Source organism: Ascochyta rabiei, chromosome 5, assembly GCF_004011695.2.
Source record: "Ascochyta rabiei chromosome 5, complete sequence".
In the NCBI taxonomy this organism is placed as follows: Eukaryota; Fungi; Ascomycota; class Dothideomycetes; order Pleosporales; family Didymellaceae; genus Ascochyta; species Ascochyta rabiei.
In genome coordinates this window covers 1,755,722-1,772,660 of record NC_082409.1, presented here as the reverse complement: position 1 = coordinate 1,772,660, position 16,939 = coordinate 1,755,722, and the positions used below count along the sequence as shown (strand labels likewise).

Here is a 16,939-nt window from a genome sequence, read left to right as displayed (position 1 = left end):
ATGGCGGGCGTCTCACCAATTCACGCAACAACGCTCGACAAACCACTTGCGCAGTTTTGCCAACGCCTCGAGTGCCTCGGGGGTTGTGTCGTCATGGTGTACCACTGGGATGACAAAGAGGCAGAGTGCTATCAATTGTACGTCGAGGAAAAAAAAAGTCTGGATGAGGTCATCTCATACTGGGAAGCAAGAGGCTTCACTCCAAGGTACTTATGGATCACCGTACAACTGCCGCCTCTCGTGGAGCTGACTGCGTCATCTCAGTAAACGCGCATTTCAAACACAGTTCAAACGATGGGACTTCCCCAGCAAGCAAAACCCCGCACACAAGAACGCCGTCCTAGTCGCCCGCCTGCAGCAGCTATGGGAGCAGAACTACACCCAGAAGGATATGGTTGATACCCTCCAGAACGAGGGCTTCCAGATCAACGACCGCGAGCTGATCAGACTACGGTTGAGGCTAAAACTACTACTCAGAGAGAGTGTACCTAGACCAAAAAGGAAGCAGAGCACCGAGGTCAGCGTACAGAAAAAGACTAAGCAAAAGAAGCCAAAAGCTTTGCCTGGCAGAGGTCTGATCAATCAACTCGGAAACGCTATACTAGCCGAGAGCTCCGAGAGTGAGGAAAGCTCAGAGGAGGAGGCCGAAACTTGTATAACGGTCAGCGGCGAGCCTGCCGAAGACACACAACCGACCCAGCCCGAGCTCGACCCCTCCCTGCTCGACACCGAAGAAGTCTTGCGAAGACAGCTACGACAAGAGCATCTCCAGCGAGAGAGTGATGAAAAATGGCGGACTCGAAAACGGCGACGACGGACACGGGGCTGGGCAGGTCTGCCAGCAGATACCCCTGGCGAGCCACCGCGGTTTCCTTCTGAAACCACCATCGACGAAGCGAAGGCATATCTTGGCCTGGACAACGAAATGTATCGCAGGCTTCGTGAGCGATTCCAGGAGATTTGCGAGACTGAGGGTGTGGTGAAGAAGACGGTTGCAGGTCCTGAGAAGTGGGCACAATTAGTGCAGCAGCTCATACAAGAGGATGCACACTTGACTGCTGTGTTCCAGCAAGAGCCTGAGGTGATGCTAAACCACGATGCGCTTTTTCGGCCGAAGGGGCAGAGAGCTTTATCGATCGATGTTGTGTGTATGGACGTCACAAAACGGCTGCGTACCATGGAAAATAGGATGACACTCGCTGATGCGAAGAATGCTCTTGGTCTGAATCCTGAGCAAACACGTTATGTCAGAGCCGCCTACATCAGGAAGCTGAAAGATGTTCATTTTGCAAACAAGCACGAAGCCGGAGAAGAACAGTGGGCACAGCTCAAGACAGCATGGGTCAACGAATCTGAACACCTTACGAGAGCTTTCGTGCAAGGCGAAGCTGATCCTGGATATGCGCGGAAATTGAAAGCTGTTGAAGTGCTGGCCAGGGATGTCATGAAAAGGCAGCAACAAGAGAAGCTAGCTAGAGACCCTTCGAAGAGAAAGCAGATCCATCAGGGCCCTGGACCTGGACCGGCTCCGCCTGTCGTTGCGCTCCAACCAGAGAGGCGCCGACAGAGTGCTGGTGTGGAATACAATGCTTCGACACAAACCACCTACCCCAGTCTTCCGGCTTTGTCTCCTTCAAGCGATCTACAAATCGATCCTTCACTGCTACTAGCTGCGAGCGATGCTGCCATACTCCCAGGCCTTGCATACCACCAGCCCGAGCCACACTATCAACCACAACATGATCATCCGCCGAGCATCCAGTCACTCATGTCGAATACTCAACATGCACCTCCAAACCACTACAGCCAGAACTATTATCCGGCGGCTACATCCCAGCATTCTCAGCCCATGCCCATTTACTTCCGCCTGCACCACTTGTCTACAACACCCTTCCCTTCGAAGACAGTCTGGCTCTCTATACTGCACACGCATTCTGTCAACGAGATCAGCAACTTGGTCATGCGTGAACACCCCGGTACAGTGGTGCTGAAGGTGGAAGGCCTGGTAGTGTACAGGCAAGATCAGGGCGAGCGAGAAGTCGTGGTTGAGGTCAGCGATGACGAAGAACTTGCTGCGTATCTGGGACACGTCAAGAGCACGGGGCAGGGCAAGGCGACGTTTGTGGTCTTGCTAGGGTATGCCTAGCGCTTGTCTTTTCTATTGCTTAGCCAGGAATATGATAGTCGCTGAGTGCGCTCTTCCATGGCATTCCTGCTTGTCCGTGGTTCTCTAGCACAGCCGCCACAGGCGCCGACACTGCACAGATTCGAAGATCGATCTCGAGGCCGCCAAGCTCGAGACAATAGCTCTCAGCGGCAGTACTGATACGACTTTGAGGATGAATGGTGGAAGTGCTACAATGGACAGCTATCGCAAACGTGCCTTGAATACCGCATGTCCTTGCTGTGTGATCGTGCGCTCTCATCAGCGCTTACGCTACCTGACCCCCTGCTTCTTTTGGAACCATGTTTCATGAAACAACCAAATCCAGTACATAGTCGGCCCCCACGTGGCGCAAGACAGCAGCTTCACCTGCAAGTGTGTTTACGTCGACTAGCTACTCCCCAACGTCGTGACTTCCACACTCACGTTGGAGACTTCCATACTTTCCACATCCTCCTGGCGGTATTGGTTTTCAAGGCAGCAGGGTGCTCGGTTGGTATTCTCCGCATAGTTGCATTTTGCACCGTCGGCATGGTGGTACATCAATCGAGAGCGCAGAATCGTAAAGGCGGCGAATGGCAAATTGGAAAACACCTCGGCACCGAAAAGAAGTCTGCAAACCCAAACGGTTGGGCTTGGCCACGATGTAGAAATAGAAATGGGATATCATATACCAAAACGTCTCTACGGAGTGTCGTTTCAACACCGCTAGTCATCTAGAAGTGTTCCTTCCAAAACTTGAAGTTCACTTCCTGGCACGTCGCCTCCTTGCATGCCTTCTTGATATCCCTAGCTGCTACGTTCGGCCCGCAAAAGTATACACCAACGTCCGTCCGTAGCGTGCTCTCCAACCCATTCATATACGTGCGATCCAGCAGCCCATCGCGCATGCCGCACAAGAGGCGCGGGAAATCCGGACGCCCAAAGTTGGTCCTAGATTTCAACTCCGTGAGTGGATCCTTGTCCGTACCCACCGAGTTAAGCACAATGTTTTGCGCCGTGTTGGCGTCCATCTTCTGCGTCAGGTAGGTATGAATTCGTAAGAACTGGTCGCCGTCTGATGCACCCAGACTCTGGGCTTCCAGGGATGAGAGCAGGGTCTGAAACCATTCGAATGATGAGGTATCCTTGCAGACCCAGATGAACTCTACTCGGCGCAGACGCTTGGGTGGGTTCGGCGACAGGCGCAGGTGGTAGATCGATTTGAGAATCGAGGCCCAGGGCGTGACACCAATACCTGTGCCTATGAGAACGGCCACTTCATTCTCAAACACGTCTTCAGCGGGAGCGCCGTAGGGGCCGTCGATGCGGAGGGCGGGCATTTTCTGTCCGTGCTGGAGCGCAATTTCGTACATGCCCATGGGATCCAGCTCGTCGTATAGCTTGGATTGAGATTGACCGGCGCCGAGGGCATCGGCGAGAGCGCGGGTAAAGTCTCCAACTTGACGGACGTGGACGGAGATGTAGGGGTCGTGAGGACAAGAGGTGATGGTGAAGGGATGCCACTGGTGATAGCTGACCTCTGGGCAGTTGAGAAACAACCATTGCCCAGGCTTGTACTTCATGCTGGGCTTGGTAAATTGAATCTCAACGGCATCGTACGGATGGCGGACGACTTTGACGATTTCGGTCTGTCGTCTGCAACGAATTTCGCGGTAAAGACGATCGAAGAGGTACAGACCGCCTCCGACGAGCTCCCATCGCCAACCCTCGTACCCGATGCAGTGAGTCCAGAAGTTGTCCTTGTCGAATGGAGAGTAGGTAGGAACTGTGTCTCGAACGAAACAGCTTGTCGCATGTGTGTACATACCCAGCAAGAATGGAATGAATAGATGATGGGTGTACCAGAATGTCTCGAACGACTGCTGTCGAATCCTGTGGTGGGCGGTGGTGTAGATCAAGAGCATGCACAGGAGCATGATGTGTCCAGTGATTCCACCTGCTTCAGTGTAGTGAATCTGGAGCGCGATCTGAGGTCGCACCTGTACTCGTTCGACATTGAAAAAGCTGTACAGCATTAGTTTCGAACAGAGGCGTATCGTTCATCAGCTTACTTGACGTAATGCGCGGAAGTGTGGACCACCGTGAAGACCAGCATAGCATAGGCGACTTGTCGATGGAACCATTGCGACTCGTCGAGCGGTAGCCATCTAGCCTTTGGCCGCAGCCAACGGAGGATGTTTCGGCACATGGGCATTACAATAACCATTGTATCGACACTCAAAACCAGACCGGCACCTCGAGAGATCCATACTGAATACTGAAGAGCATTCAATGGTGCAAGACGAGCGTCTCCAGCTTGTTTCCACCTATCGAGTGTCAGCCGTGCGAACATCAGTAAAAGCGGTCATCTTACCATCCTATCGCAAACAACGCCCAGTGGAACCCCCAGAAAAAGAAATGGAAAGCAAACTTCTTCGGCTTGAAGAAGCGCGAGATCGAAGTGGAGTCCGATGCAGCTCCCATCTTGACGACTGTGCTAATGTACGTCGATCCCTCAAAAGACAATGTCGTAAACGAGTGCTCAGCTATTAAGCCTGCGATTAAAGAACGTAAGTGAACAGAACCTCAACTGAAGGAACGTAATCCAGTCAAGTTTCAACCCGGCCAGCCAGATACGAAATGAAGAAAAGAACGTCTGCGTCCAGACCCGGGCGCTTGTGAAAGTGTCGGAGGGATGGAGGTGAGAGAGCTCCAAGGCTGCAGGTCCCAAGGATATTAGAATGTTCAGCCCCAGACTTGATCTGTGCTGTGAGCGTAGATCAGGATCTGAGAGAAGCCGTTGAATCCTGGTGGAGCGACACGCTGAAACTGACAGGCTCAAACTGCTAGCTGCGGGTGGAGTATGTATATCAGACAACTTATGGCAGATGACAGTTTGTCCAGGGCAGAAATGGCAAGGCCGTTCCAGGGTGATGGGGCTGTCAAGCCTCACAGAGCCTTACAGGCGGTTATGAACTGGCGCTGGTGGAGAAGGGTTTGCCGCTATGCGTTGAACGCTAGTTGTATGAGGTGTGTCTCAGGCCTGAAGCGCCAGGCACGCAATCATTCTTCCTTGTAGCTAAAGCGGTCCTCTGGAGCCTCAACGGTGCTAACAATCCTTTGGCTATGCGTCTGTAAGGCGGCGAGGCAGCACTCGTCTCGCTCAAGCAGATCTTCAATGTGTTGGTTTTGGTGAGTTGCGGCTGGAGACTCCTTCCGAATTCAGATCAGGTGTGTCCGAGGGGGCAGTCCTCCAAACAAAACTGGCTATGGTGCCTAACCCGTTGTTGCAGTGCTGTTCTGGTAGCTGTCACTCGAATTCTGGGGAAATTACAGCTGCGATCGTGTTCTGCGTTGGCGTCGTAATGGGGTTCCTGACACGTAGGACTTGCGCTGAGACAATGCAAGTTCGAGGCGGCACAACGTGGCGAAGCGAGATTGTTGCCTGGATATTGCGGCGTGGTGTCTTCAAGATTTGCAGTTACAGGTACAAGTCTGAGTTGGTATGATCAACAGGTCTTGCGAAGAGTTGGTGAAGGATTGTGTGCAGCAAGAAGCGGGGCGTCTCCTAGCCATAACCCCCTGCAAAGAAGCGCTGCACCGAAGGCGCATGGGGGCGCAAAAGAATTGCTGGTGCGAGCATGCCATGACCTACTCTCCTGGACGCGCCGAGGCGTGGAGAGCACAGAGTTCATTGCTCTTGAAGCCACTCGGTGATGTGGTTGGTAGACACACGGCCAACGAGTGGCCTCGGCGCCACTCCCCAGCGCGTAGAGGCCCAATCAGATTGGCTCACAACTTCTCTACACGATTCAAGAAGTTCTGGCTGCAGACGCACGAAAGCGGAGATGCTATTCCTGGATCGCTCTAATGACGGATTTTGCGAGTCCTCGCATGACGAACTGCCGGCATCGTGGATGGCCTACCATCAGGACTGGTAGCTGGTATGGCTAGCCTGGCTTAGGGTTGTGATGAGGCTGCAGTAACAATTGAAGCCGAGAAACAAGTCTTGGTTTCTGGGTAAGCACGGCAACAGTGGCCATCTGCTGAATGATGGTGGAGGGCTAGACTTGTGTTAACGGAGAGGGCCGGCTCTTGGTGGTGGTGGTATGGATGGAAGCGCACCAGAATCAGGACGGACGTGGTGTGCTTCTTCCTGCATACGGACAGGAGCATCAAACTGCCGTTGGACCCCCTCGTCAATCCATCGGGACTCCACATCATCGCCGTCTGAACTGGTACTGAACGCTTGTCGTACGAGGTTGTTTGTCTCGACAGCTGTCAAGCCTTTCAACCTCACGGCATTGACATCATTAGACATCTGAGGTAAACTTTGTCGTATGATGTTGTTTGAAGAGTGAATCGAGTCTCCGAGGCTGCCTATGATCTCCCATGCAGGCTGTGTGCTACAGAGTTGGTAGCAGACTTGGGTCCTGAGGCGTCGAAAGGCATCGGAGACTGAGGCATCCGTGAGGCATCCATGCGACAGATCACATCGAATGCAAGCCTCAGCGCCGGATCGGGAAGAGCGGTATGAGAAACCATCTCCTGGAAGTGCCACAACGACTCGAGCGATTGCATGCCCCTTGCCTCGCAAACCACGTGCAGGTGAAAGTCATAAAGTCCAAGGCATTGTCTACACGACGCCACTCGAGCCAAGCAGGCCCAAACCCATGCTCATAGGCCACACCTATCAACGGCGCCATCCGGGAAGCCTGCACATCTGTGCATCTCGCACAGTCGCTATCCAATCACAGCTACTCACACGCATGTACGCCCAGCGGGGCCAGCGTAGCGTGCGTAGCCCAGCCCTCAGCGGCTACACGAAAGTCTACATGGCCAGCACAGGCCCAGCTCCGCGCATGAACGGCATCTACAATTGCGGCAGCTTCCCGCTGTTCTTTTGTGAGGTACTGACACAGCTGCTGTATCGAAGAACCATACCTCATCCGCGCTGCCTGAACACCTAACAAGCCTGAGACAGACACGCCTCAGCCATCCACTGTGCATGCTTTGTGCCTGACTTTCGCCGCGGCACAGCAGCCTTACTGCAAAGCGTAACCGCCGGGCGAGCGCCAACGCAGCGCCTGAGGGCCTGCATATAACAAAACCCGTTGCCTCGTGAATTTGGACAGTCGTGAGGACTACTGGTAGTCTTTGGGAGGAATAGCTCGACGACTTGAGGGTTTTGGTTACGGGTTTCCTTCGCTTTTCATCACCGCGGGTTCGGCTTACGACCATCTACTTTCGTTTTAATATCACCTGCTTGCACCATGGGCAAGCTAATCAAGAACCACTGGGCGCGCCTGGTCATTCTGACAGCTGCTGCATGTAAGTCGAGTCGACCTTTTCTCTCATCATTCAACTCAAACTAACGCATCACAGACCAAATAGCCGCCGCCCTAGAGTCCTTTTTCTGGCCCAAGATCTTCTGGGACTTCCTCACGAAAAACCTCGACTCGGCCGTGAAGCCGTTCCCGATCCTGCAAATCATCAACCTCCTGCTCGGGCTCCTGGGCTTGATGTGGGAGTGGCCGTTGCCCTTGCTCGCAGGCACAGGCTTGCACCGCTCGATCGAAGCACGCTTGATCGTATACCCTTTGAGCGCACTGTGCGCGCTTCTGATCTACCAGGGCACAAACTCGGGACTGTACTACATCATCGGCATGGGAGCGTACTTTTGGGCGTTCAGTGAAGGCGAGGTGAGTTCATCCCAGCATCGAGACATTCCCACATTACAGCCACACTGACCCGCTGCGAAGATTGTGTGCCCCGAGCCCTGGACATTGCCGAAGAGAAGATCGATGGCCCAGAAGCTGATAGCGTAAGCCTCTGGAATTCTCATTTATTTCTCTACCATCTTCTGCGCAACGATTTCACACGCGGCCTGGTCCATGGAGACCACGCATCCATCACGAAGCGCAATACCATCTGCATCTGCATCTGCGATTACTAGTTAGACGTGCGCAAGCGCAACGAAACCAATACCCAATGTCACGAATCAACATCAATATTACTCCTGCCAGATCTTTGCGTGCCGTGACCCTTGAAGGCGACTACGTCAGGCACATGAGCGTCCAAGCCTCGGGGATGCCTCACCATGGCGTGATGGAGGCTTGCTACAGCTTGTGCTTCAGCGTACCCGTCGAGGGTCCACCAAGACGTCTGAGACGCTGACAAGCGCTTTGACATCCAGGGGGCTCCTGGACATTCTGCTCTCGCCGCCCACTCCTGCAATGATTTTCGCCACCCGTTGCTTGGTTTGCAAATAGGAAAGAAACGGATTTTGACAAATCAATCTTGAGCAGTCTTCCTATTCCGGGTATGATCCTACCACATCATCGCACAGACCCTATTGATCCAACAAACTCTCAGCTCAGCTGTTCGTCTACTCGTCATCACTGTCCTCTTCCTCTTCCTCGATTTCGTCCACATCGTCCTCCAGATCCTCATCCTCTTCCATCTCTCCACTCCCCTCCTCGAAGACCTCCGCCTTTTCCTCCTCATCCTCCCTCTCGTATTGTTTCCTCTTCTTCTCTTCCATCTTGCGTGCATCCTCGAGCTGCTTCGCCCTCTGCTCCCTGACCTTCCTTTGTCCCGCAACGTAAGCGCCGAGGGGAGTCTTCTCCCACTCGATGTCCTTCAAGAAGCCCTCAACGCCCGCGCGATCGTTGGGCGCAAAGTCGATCTTAGTTCGCTTCTCCTCAATCCACTTTGTGTTGGCCTCGAGCTTCTGTACGAGCAGGGCGAAGAGGCTGTTGAGCTTTGCGTTCTTGTTGCCCGAGGCTTTCTTCGTCATGGCCTTTACCCAGCGCTTGAGCATGACGATGACCGGAAGTGCGAGCTCTGGGAACGCGATGTTCTTGGTCCACAGCAAGAAGAACTCGCTCAGGAGCTCGGCGACCTGTTCGCCTACACCGTCCTGGTAGATGCGGGTGCGTAGGTACGCTTTTGTGGCGCGGATCTGGGTGCTGAATTCGAGTGTCTTTAAGGTGGATGGCTTGGGCGGTTTCTTCATCTCGGCGGACTGCAGGACTTCGATAAGCGCGGGCGCAAGCGGGATGTATGTTGATGTGGCGGAGGAGATGCGGAGCAGCGAGCGGACAAGCTGGAAGCGGAGGGGGAAGTACTGCGCTGTGGGAATGAGACGCATAGCTCCGAGGGTGAGTTGGACTACGGGGTAGATGAGAGGGCGCAGGGGAGATGGCTTGCCGGACTCGGCCTCGCGGAGAGATTCACAATGCGCGGCGATGACGCGCGACCAGAAGTCGAGCGAGTGTACGTATTGCCAATTGTAGACAGTCTTGTATGAGTCCTTAGTCTTGTTGGTGATGCTCGAGCGCAGATGAACAGCCAGCTGACGAATAAAGCCAAAGCCTGTGGTGTAGCCCACGGTGGGATCAAGACCCCAAAGCTCGGAGGCGGTGTTCTTCATCAGGTTGATGCCCTGAATGTTGTGGGTTGTGGTGTTTCGCGCACCCTTGACGAGGCCTTGGTAGACCTGCTTCAGGACTGCTTCGCGAAGGCTGGGGTCTGAAATGATCATCAGACGTCGTAGAACCAGGAACGCTGAGAGCCTAGTGACTTCATTGTTGGACGAGTCAGACCAGACCGATGCCACCGTCTTGACGATCTCTCGAACAACCTTCTTGAAGGAGAGTATGTATGGCAGCAGGTTCAATAACGAGTCGAGTGTCATGCGTAGGGTAGAAGCATCTGACAGGTTCTCGAGGAGGTGCTGGATGGAAACCGTATGCGACTTGAGAAGAGGTGTCAATGTGCGAAATTTCTTCGAGTCTGTAGCAACGCGAATCTTGCCTCCTGCACTCTCCTTAGCCGGCAGGTGATGTTGCAGGACCTTGGGGACGAATGTGAGAGCAGATACGAGGACCTGGTGGTAGACTGCTAACTGTCAGTATTGAAAAGAACGGAAGTCAAGGGAAGGAACGCACCATCAGGGTCAGATATCGAGTACTTGTACGCTTTTCCTTCCTCGTCGTTCAAGTGTGCTGCGGAGCGGAAAGCCAGTACGACCTCCTTCATGGCCCTCAAGGACGATTTTGTGTCCATGGCCGACTTCCACTTTTGCACGAGCTGCTTTGAGATCTCGTTGCCGGTCGCAGCTTCGCTCTCGTCATCCGAGTCGCCTTTGGTAGCCTTCTGCTTCTTCCGTGGTGTAGTCTCATCCTCGCTGGCGCTGAGCGCATCGATCTCGGCCAAGTCGGTGTCTTCAGCGAAGTCCAGCAACTCTGCATCGTTGCTCTTCAGGTAGTTGTAGAACTCTAGATCTTTCTCCTTCAACGCCTCAATGTCGCGCTTGTGTGTCTCTGCGTCGTCGCCCGACTCGCTCTCGGAAGCAGAGTCTTCGCCTTCGGCAGTCGCATCAGCCATCTCTTCGTCTGAAGAAGCCCCTGAGCCTTCTTCTTGCTCGACAGGCGTACGCTTGCGCTTTCCGGTCTTGGGTTTTGTCTTCTTGATCTTAGGAATGTCGAAGCCGCCCTCGAAGAACTGGTCCATGGACATGTCGCCGAAGTTGTCGTCCTTGGCTGACTTGGTTGGCTTCTTGGCGCCATCTTCGTCAAGATCGTCGGCCTTTGCGTTGTCGCTTGCTTTGCGCTGCTTCTTCTTTGCGTCCATCTGCTTCCTCTGCTTGATCTTGGCGACATTCTTGCGTGCCTTGAGAACATCGCCGAGCTTGTTCTTCTCGAACTTCTTGGTCGACTTGGAGACGGGCATGGTAGCAGCAGTATGCGCTTTGCACGAATTGACCTTTTGTTGCTGTGGTTGTTCGGCCGGCGAGGTTGTTCGACAAACCGAGAATTCGAGAAGTTCTCATTCATGCGCTAGTCAAAAAAGTTGGCCCTGGCAGGGTCCAAGCTCGCAGTGGCTCCTTCCCCACGCGAGCGATGCCTAGGCAGGCACGGCCGGACTGACGCAAGATCGTCAACAACAACGCGTCTTTCCACAGTACGGTCGTGACAGTCGGTATCTCTGTCGCATCTACCATATTTGCTAGGACCTGCTAGGGCTTCCTAGCATTTGCCAGGACTTCAGGGCTCATCGTCCAGCTAGCATGTACAGCAGCACTCGGCAGCTGGCCTACGCGCCTACGCCCTACATCCCGCGCTCTGCCCTCAATGCAACCATCAATCTCGATGAGGAAGCCAAACTGGCCACGACCAATGCCGAGCGCGATCTCAACGACTCGCTGGCGGAGATCTACAGCATCATCATCACGCTTGATGGCCTCGAGAAGGCCTTTCTCAAAGATTCGATCAACGAGGCCGACTACACCGAGACGTGCAGCAGGCTCCTGAAGCAGTACAAATCCAATCTTGCCGACGAGACCATTGCAAAGGCCTTTGGCGACTTGGACCAGTTCAGAAGAGAATGGGATGTACGTTGACCGTCTCTGCAGCCCATCTCAGGTGTAGCGTCATGTGCAGGCTAACACGGTACTCAGCTCGACTGTCCACGAGCGACTGAACGACTGCGCGTAGGCGTTCCCATTACTGTCGAACAGGGCCCGTCGCGCACGACAGCCCAACAAGGCGATTTCGCCGATGCGACACTCGTTGTCAACGCAACCGAGACGTTCATCACCCTGCTTGACGCCATCAAGATTGGTTTGGTGGAGAAGGACACACTGCATCCGCTGCTGGTGGAGATTATCCAGTCCGTCAACCAGGTTACAGACAAGGAGTTCGAGAACAAAGGCAAAATCGTCCAGTGGCTTATCACGCTGAACCAAATGCGAGCCTCCGAGAAGCTGGACGACGAGCAGGCGCGGCAGTTTCAGTTCGATATGGACCAAGCATACTACGGCTTCAAAGCGACACTGAAGAAAGACTAAACTGCGTTCAATGTACACTCAACATCAGGAGTACTGGTCTTGGATTGCGACTCCTGCGCGCTCAAGTCTACCCCCGCCAACGCACGGACGACTTTCGAACTTCTTGCGCGTGTTCACTACAGCCTTCCACAATAGCGCAAGGCTTTGCTGAGCCATGGAAGTACTTGACGGTAGGCTGTGCGCGTTTCCAGATGGTAGTGGTGACTAACGTAGTTCTCTAGTCCTTGATCTTCCTCAACTCTACAGCAGACCCTCCGCCCAAGCACTCTTCGATACGCTCGAACTTCTGACACTCGCGCCGCAGTCCTGGGATGTTGAAAAAGAGTCCAATTACAAGGAAGGACAGCGTGAGCATGGCGGGCAGATTGCTAGGCCGAGAGTGGTCCAGGTGAACCCTGAAGGCGTCACACGGTATCTCACAAGCATCGTGAGCAATTCGCTGAAATGGATACACGACGAGGAAGTCAAGGAAAAAATATGGAATCAGGCCAGTCTCAGGCTCAGTGAGCGCTCTGGGCGCACTGCCATGGGGGCCTTGTCCCGTGAATTTCGAATACCCTCTAGCTCCAGCTCGTTCGTCCTACGCATTCACGAACCAGCCCTCACGGGTGACGACCTAGGCTTGAAGACGTGGGCAGCTTCGTACATGCTTGCCAAACGACTCCACACGTTTGGTCTCTTCAAGTCGACGGCTGTACAGACACCACAGACACTTGAGCTGGGATCAGGGACTGGGCTAGTTGGACTCGCCATGGCTGCTTTGGGTGCACGAGTTGTGCTTACCGACCTGCCTAGCATACACGAGAACCTTGCGCGCAATGCGAAAGACAATTCCACACTCATTGAACAGAACGGTGGATCTACACGTACTGGGACGCTGGATTGGATGAATCCTACAAGCTGCGAACTGTTTGCGGATGGCATAGTCACCGAGACACTTGATGCTACCACATCGAAATTCCGTGTTATACTCGCTGCCGACTCATTGTATTCGCCAGAACACCCGCGTATGCTGGTCGACACGATTGCCAAATGGCTTTCTGAAGACGCTAGTGCGCAGGTTATTGCCGAGTTTCCATACAGAGAAGCATATCTGCCCGAGATCAAAGATTTTCGAACCCGAATGGAAAACATCGGCCTCCACATCTTGAATGAAGGCGAAGAGAATGGTTTCGACGACTGGGGCGCATCCGGAGCAGATGACGATGAAGAAGACAGAGCGCTTGTGACTTGTTGGTGGTCACATTGGGGCAGAGGGATTCCATGATCCACTTTGTCACCGCCTGCGGCGAACCTCCGATGGGTTGTAACGAGGTTCGTGGACCGATGTCACGACACCATGGACGAGGTTGTACTTGCCGGCCCTTGAAGCTTAGCATATGTTTTGGCGCGGCTTCACGCTTTCAATTGGCTTATTTTCCGTTGGGCTTGAGAGCATCGTGAAGCCGCGGCACATCAACCAGTAGCGTATTCGGCGATTCGCCGAGGAACCAAAGACCGACTCCGATAATCAGACGCCGGATAAATTGCGTGGAATCATCCACGCATCTAGAATCACAGTTGCGCTAGTGGAGCTCTCGGCGGGACAGCTGAACGCGAGATACAGCTGCGGCTCCACTCCTCTTTTCGTCATAAATCCACAACTTTTTGGTCGCGCGTAAGCATCTTGACAGCTTGCTCTCCCAATCCTATCCCTTCTCTCTTCAAACCCCATTCATCACCTTGCGTTCACCACTGAAAGACAAGTACACCGCTACGCATATACAAACCCGCAACCATGTCGCAGACAACGACCCAAAAGGTAGTGCCCCGGTGCCCCACCACCCCGCGCGCCCGGTGATCTCACCACAGCAACGACCCCAAACACGTCAATTGCAGTTGTGCAGACCTAACAACTCATCAGAACCCATCATTTGTCCTCAGGCAGAAAGATGAAGTTGTCTACGAAGACCGCCCGATCCCCGAGCTCCCTTCACCGTACGATGTTCTTGTGAAGCCCAAGTGGACAGGCATCTGCGGATCAGATGTCCACTACTGGGTCGAAGGCCGTATCGGGCACTTTGTTGTTGAGAAGCCCATGGTCCTCGGCCACGAGTCCGCTGGTATTGTTGAGAAGGTCGGAGACAAGGTCAAGACACTGAAGGTTGGCGACCGCGTCGCCATGGAACCCGGTGTTCCCTGCCGTCGTTGCGTGCGCTGTAAGGAAGGCAAATACAACCTCTGCCCTGACATGGCTTTTGCCGCCACACCTCCATACGACGGTACGCTGGCCAGGTACTACACCTTGCCCGAGGACTACTGCTACAAGCTCCCTGAGAACATGAGCCTCGAGGAGGGTGCTCTTATCGAACCCACAGCTGTTGCAGTCCACATCACAAGACAAGCATCCATTAAGCCGGGTGATTCTGTTGTTGTGTTTGGTGCTGGTCCGGTTGGGTTGTTGTGCTGTGCTGTTGCCAAAGCATATGGAGCGAAGAAGATTGTCACAGTCGACATCAACGACGAGAGGTTAACATTCGCGCTCAAGTACGCTGCGAACGCAAGCTTCAAGAGCGCGAGGGTCAGTGCAGAGGAGAACGCGAAGAACTTGATCAAGGAGTGCGAGCTGGGGCCTGGCGCGGACGTCATCATCGATGCTTCGGGCGCGGAGCCTTGCATCCAAACCGCCATTCACGCTCTGCGCATGGGCGGCACATATGTTCAGGTTCGTTGGCCCTTTTGTCGCTTCCGCTACCATCTACCCTACTAACCTGTCGACCTAGGGTGGCATGGGTAAGGCCGACATCAACTTCCCCATCATGGCCATGTGCACCAAAGAGCTCAACGTCAAGGGCTCATTCCGTTATGGCCCCGGCGATTACCAGACTGCGGTCGATCTTGTGGCGAGCGAGCGCATCAGTGTCAAGGAGCTCATCACAGGGAAGGTCAGCTTTGACGAGGCGGAGAAGGCGTTTGCGGATGTCAAGCAGGGCAAGGGAATCAAGATTCTCATCGAGGGTCCGAGGGAGTAGATATCAAAATCAGATGGTTGGACATTGAGTAGGGTTCGATCAGCAATAGTGAACGAGCGTTGAAGTGACCAAACGCCTTGATCTGCAGACTGTAGTGGTCATTGGCTTTATTGTGCACTACTACTGTTCATGTACCAGCAGTGACGCCATCTGTCTGGCCGGCGGTTTCCAGCATTCGAACCAACATGTGCTGGATCAGTAGCCATTCGATCTTTCCGCATTGCGGCCATTGTACTACAGCTTTGATCCTCCATTGGCCTATCAGCCGTCAGCGCAGCACCCTTGCCGAAAGCAGGAAAGGCACGCACACGAGAGCGCCTCATACCTTCCAGGCCACGTTGACAAACTTCTCGACGTCGCCCCACAGCTCCTCGGGCTTCTCCAGCGCCGCAAAGTGCCCGCCGCTCTCATGCTGTTCGTATGTGACGATGTTGGCGTTCTTGTCCAGCACGTGCTTGATCCCGGGGAACAGCTCGTGGGGGAAGAAACTGAAGCCGACGGGCTTCTCAATGTACGTCAGCGCCAGGCCGGAGTTGCCGAGCAGCTGGCGATAGGGCTGGAGCGACGGGAGGATCGAGCAGGTGAACCAGTATAGCGAGATGTTGGTCAGGATGTGGTGGATGTCTGGGTCTGTGTCGGACCATTCGAGGAACTTCTCGCCGATCCTGGGGGGCTTGCATCAGTGATTGAGCCCGAGGAGTAGAATAGAATGGGGATAAGAGCGTACCATGCAAGCAAAGCGAGGGGGTTCGAGGATAGCACGCTGCCGATTGTGCTGGGTCGCGTGCCGTGTTCCTGTGCGTACGCGTTGCCGGTCTGGCGCCATGCGTTTGCAGACTTGATTGCTTTCTTCTCGAGCGCGCTCAGTTCACTCTCGTCGGGCTGGTCCTGCACCGTCATCATATTCAGGTGAATTCCCACGCATGCATCGTGGTTCTGTGCCGACACGCGCGCGTTGAAGGATCCCACGTCGCCACCTTGGGCGAGGTACTTTTCGAACCCAAGGTTCAGCATGAGCTGGTTGAGGACGGCAGAGGATTCTTTCACGGACCACTCTCTGTCTGTTGGGCGTGGAGAAAGCGGGTAGCCTGGAAGCGAGGGCACGATGATGTGGTATGGGAGGTCTTTTGCGGAGTGTTGCTTCTTGATTACTTCGAGCATGGGCAGGAATTCGATGAAGGATCCGGGCCAGCCGTGCAGGAACTGGATGGGTACTGCCTCTTCCTTCTCAGAAAACAAGGCTATGAAGTGGAGGTCAACGCCGTTGATTTGCATGCGGTAGTTGGGGAATGCGTTGATGCGCTTTTCTTCGTCGCGCCACGAATAGGTGTTGAGCCAGTACTCTTTGGTCTCGGTGAGCCATTTGTGGGTTACACCATAGCGGCGGTCTTCCTGCGAGCCTTCCCAGGTTTTGGGCGCAAGCTTGGAGAGTGTGAGGAGTTGGCGCCAATCTTCGATGTCCTGGTCAGGGATGTTGAGCGTGAATGGTTTGGCGGAGCTGGGTGGTGAGTACGGCATGTTATCGACGAGTAAACTGAAGTGGGATAGAACTGATCAGACAGCACGAGGTGATGAGATGGGCACACACACGAGGCCTAGCAACGACCGGCTATAAGGGTATGACGGATCCCTGAGGTCAGTCCTCGGTTGCTCCCCTCTTCCCATCTGGGTGGCCTGGGGCTCCCGAGGCCGACAGCACGAGTAGCGCCTGGCGGTTGTCAGACAGCCAGAAAGACTGTGTCAGTGTGTACGGAGACAGCGGGTGAAAATCGACGCGCATCTGATCTGGACCATGAAGATGAGTAACGCGAGGCCCCGGCTGGATCGGGCACTTCAGACGCGAGGCGTGTTGCAGGTGCATGCGTCATTCGCGGCCGATTGCGGTAGAGCCTGGCGGGGTCTTTTTCTCGGAGGAGGGGCGATCGCAGT

The 16,939-nt window shown here is 54.3% G+C and overlaps 8 protein-coding genes across 9 annotated transcripts, besides 1 other annotated feature; 5 read left to right on the top strand and 3 right to left on the bottom strand.

Annotated features, from left to right (window-relative positions):
- Positions 1-93: 93 nt before the first annotated feature.
- Positions 94-2,146, top strand: EKO05_0003751 (uncharacterized protein; the record flags this gene model as incomplete). The annotated part of the gene is made up of 2 exons (XM_038938330.2): positions 94-206; positions 265-2,146. 2 exons carry the CDS (start codon positions 94-96, stop codon positions 2,144-2,146), a joined length of 1,995 nt encoding a protein of 664 aa, XP_038800526.2.
- Positions 2,147-2,880: 734 nt separating this feature from the next.
- Positions 2,881-4,630, bottom strand: EKO05_0003750 (uncharacterized protein; the record flags this gene model as incomplete). Its single annotated transcript, XM_038938554.1, has 3 exons — positions 2,881-4,171; positions 4,219-4,473; positions 4,521-4,630. 3 exons carry the CDS (start codon positions 4,628-4,630, stop codon positions 2,881-2,883), a joined length of 1,656 nt encoding a protein of 551 aa, XP_038800527.1.
- Positions 4,631-7,419: 2,789 nt separating this feature from the next.
- On the top strand, positions 7,420-7,974 carry EKO05_0003749 (uncharacterized protein; the record flags this gene model as incomplete). The annotated part of the gene is made up of 3 exons (XM_038938293.1): positions 7,420-7,477; positions 7,532-7,848; positions 7,909-7,974. The coding sequence occupies 3 exons, from the start codon at positions 7,420-7,422 to the stop codon at positions 7,972-7,974; spliced, it is 441 nt and encodes a 146-aa protein (XP_038800528.1).
- A 560-nt stretch (positions 7,975-8,534) lies between these two features.
- Positions 8,535-10,882, bottom strand: EKO05_0003748 (Nucleolar Complex 2 protein; the record flags this gene model as incomplete). Its single annotated transcript, XM_038938576.1, has 2 exons — positions 8,535-10,048; positions 10,099-10,882. 2 exons carry the CDS (start codon positions 10,880-10,882, stop codon positions 8,535-8,537), a joined length of 2,298 nt encoding a protein of 765 aa, XP_038800529.1.
- A 337-nt stretch (positions 10,883-11,219) lies between these two features.
- Positions 11,220-11,999, top strand: EKO05_0003747 (Vacuolar protein-sorting-associated protein 28; the record flags this gene model as incomplete). Its single annotated transcript, XM_038938604.1, has 2 exons — positions 11,220-11,543; positions 11,610-11,999. 2 exons carry the CDS (start codon positions 11,220-11,222, stop codon positions 11,997-11,999), a joined length of 714 nt encoding a protein of 237 aa, XP_038800530.1.
- Positions 12,000-12,153: 154 nt separating this feature from the next.
- Positions 12,154-13,266, top strand: EKO05_0003746 (Protein-lysine N-methyltransferase rrg1; the record flags this gene model as incomplete). The annotated part of the gene is made up of 2 exons (XM_038938509.1): positions 12,154-12,169; positions 12,221-13,266. The coding sequence occupies 2 exons, from the start codon at positions 12,154-12,156 to the stop codon at positions 13,264-13,266; spliced, it is 1,062 nt and encodes a 353-aa protein (XP_038800531.1).
- A 192-nt stretch (positions 13,267-13,458) lies between these two features.
- Positions 13,459-15,719: a mobile genetic element.
- EKO05_0003745 (uncharacterized protein) lies at positions 13,777-15,010 on the top strand (the record flags this gene model as incomplete). Its single annotated transcript, XM_038938341.1, has 3 exons — positions 13,777-13,800; positions 13,903-14,703; positions 14,762-15,010. 3 exons carry the CDS (start codon positions 13,777-13,779, stop codon positions 15,008-15,010), a joined length of 1,074 nt encoding a protein of 357 aa, XP_038800532.1.
- On the bottom strand, positions 15,245-16,528 carry EKO05_0003744 (uncharacterized protein; the record flags this gene model as incomplete). Of its 2 annotated transcripts, XM_038938444.1 has the most annotated exons (3): positions 15,245-15,268; positions 15,336-15,675; positions 15,738-16,528. In XM_038938444.1, 3 exons carry the CDS (start codon positions 16,526-16,528, stop codon positions 15,245-15,247), a joined length of 1,155 nt encoding a protein of 384 aa, XP_038800533.1. The 2 variants fall into 2 exon arrangements, with proteins under 2 accessions (XP_038800533.1, XP_059492210.1); XM_059636227.1 differs by having other exon boundaries at positions 15,245-15,675.
- Positions 16,529-16,939: the final 411 nt, after the last annotated feature.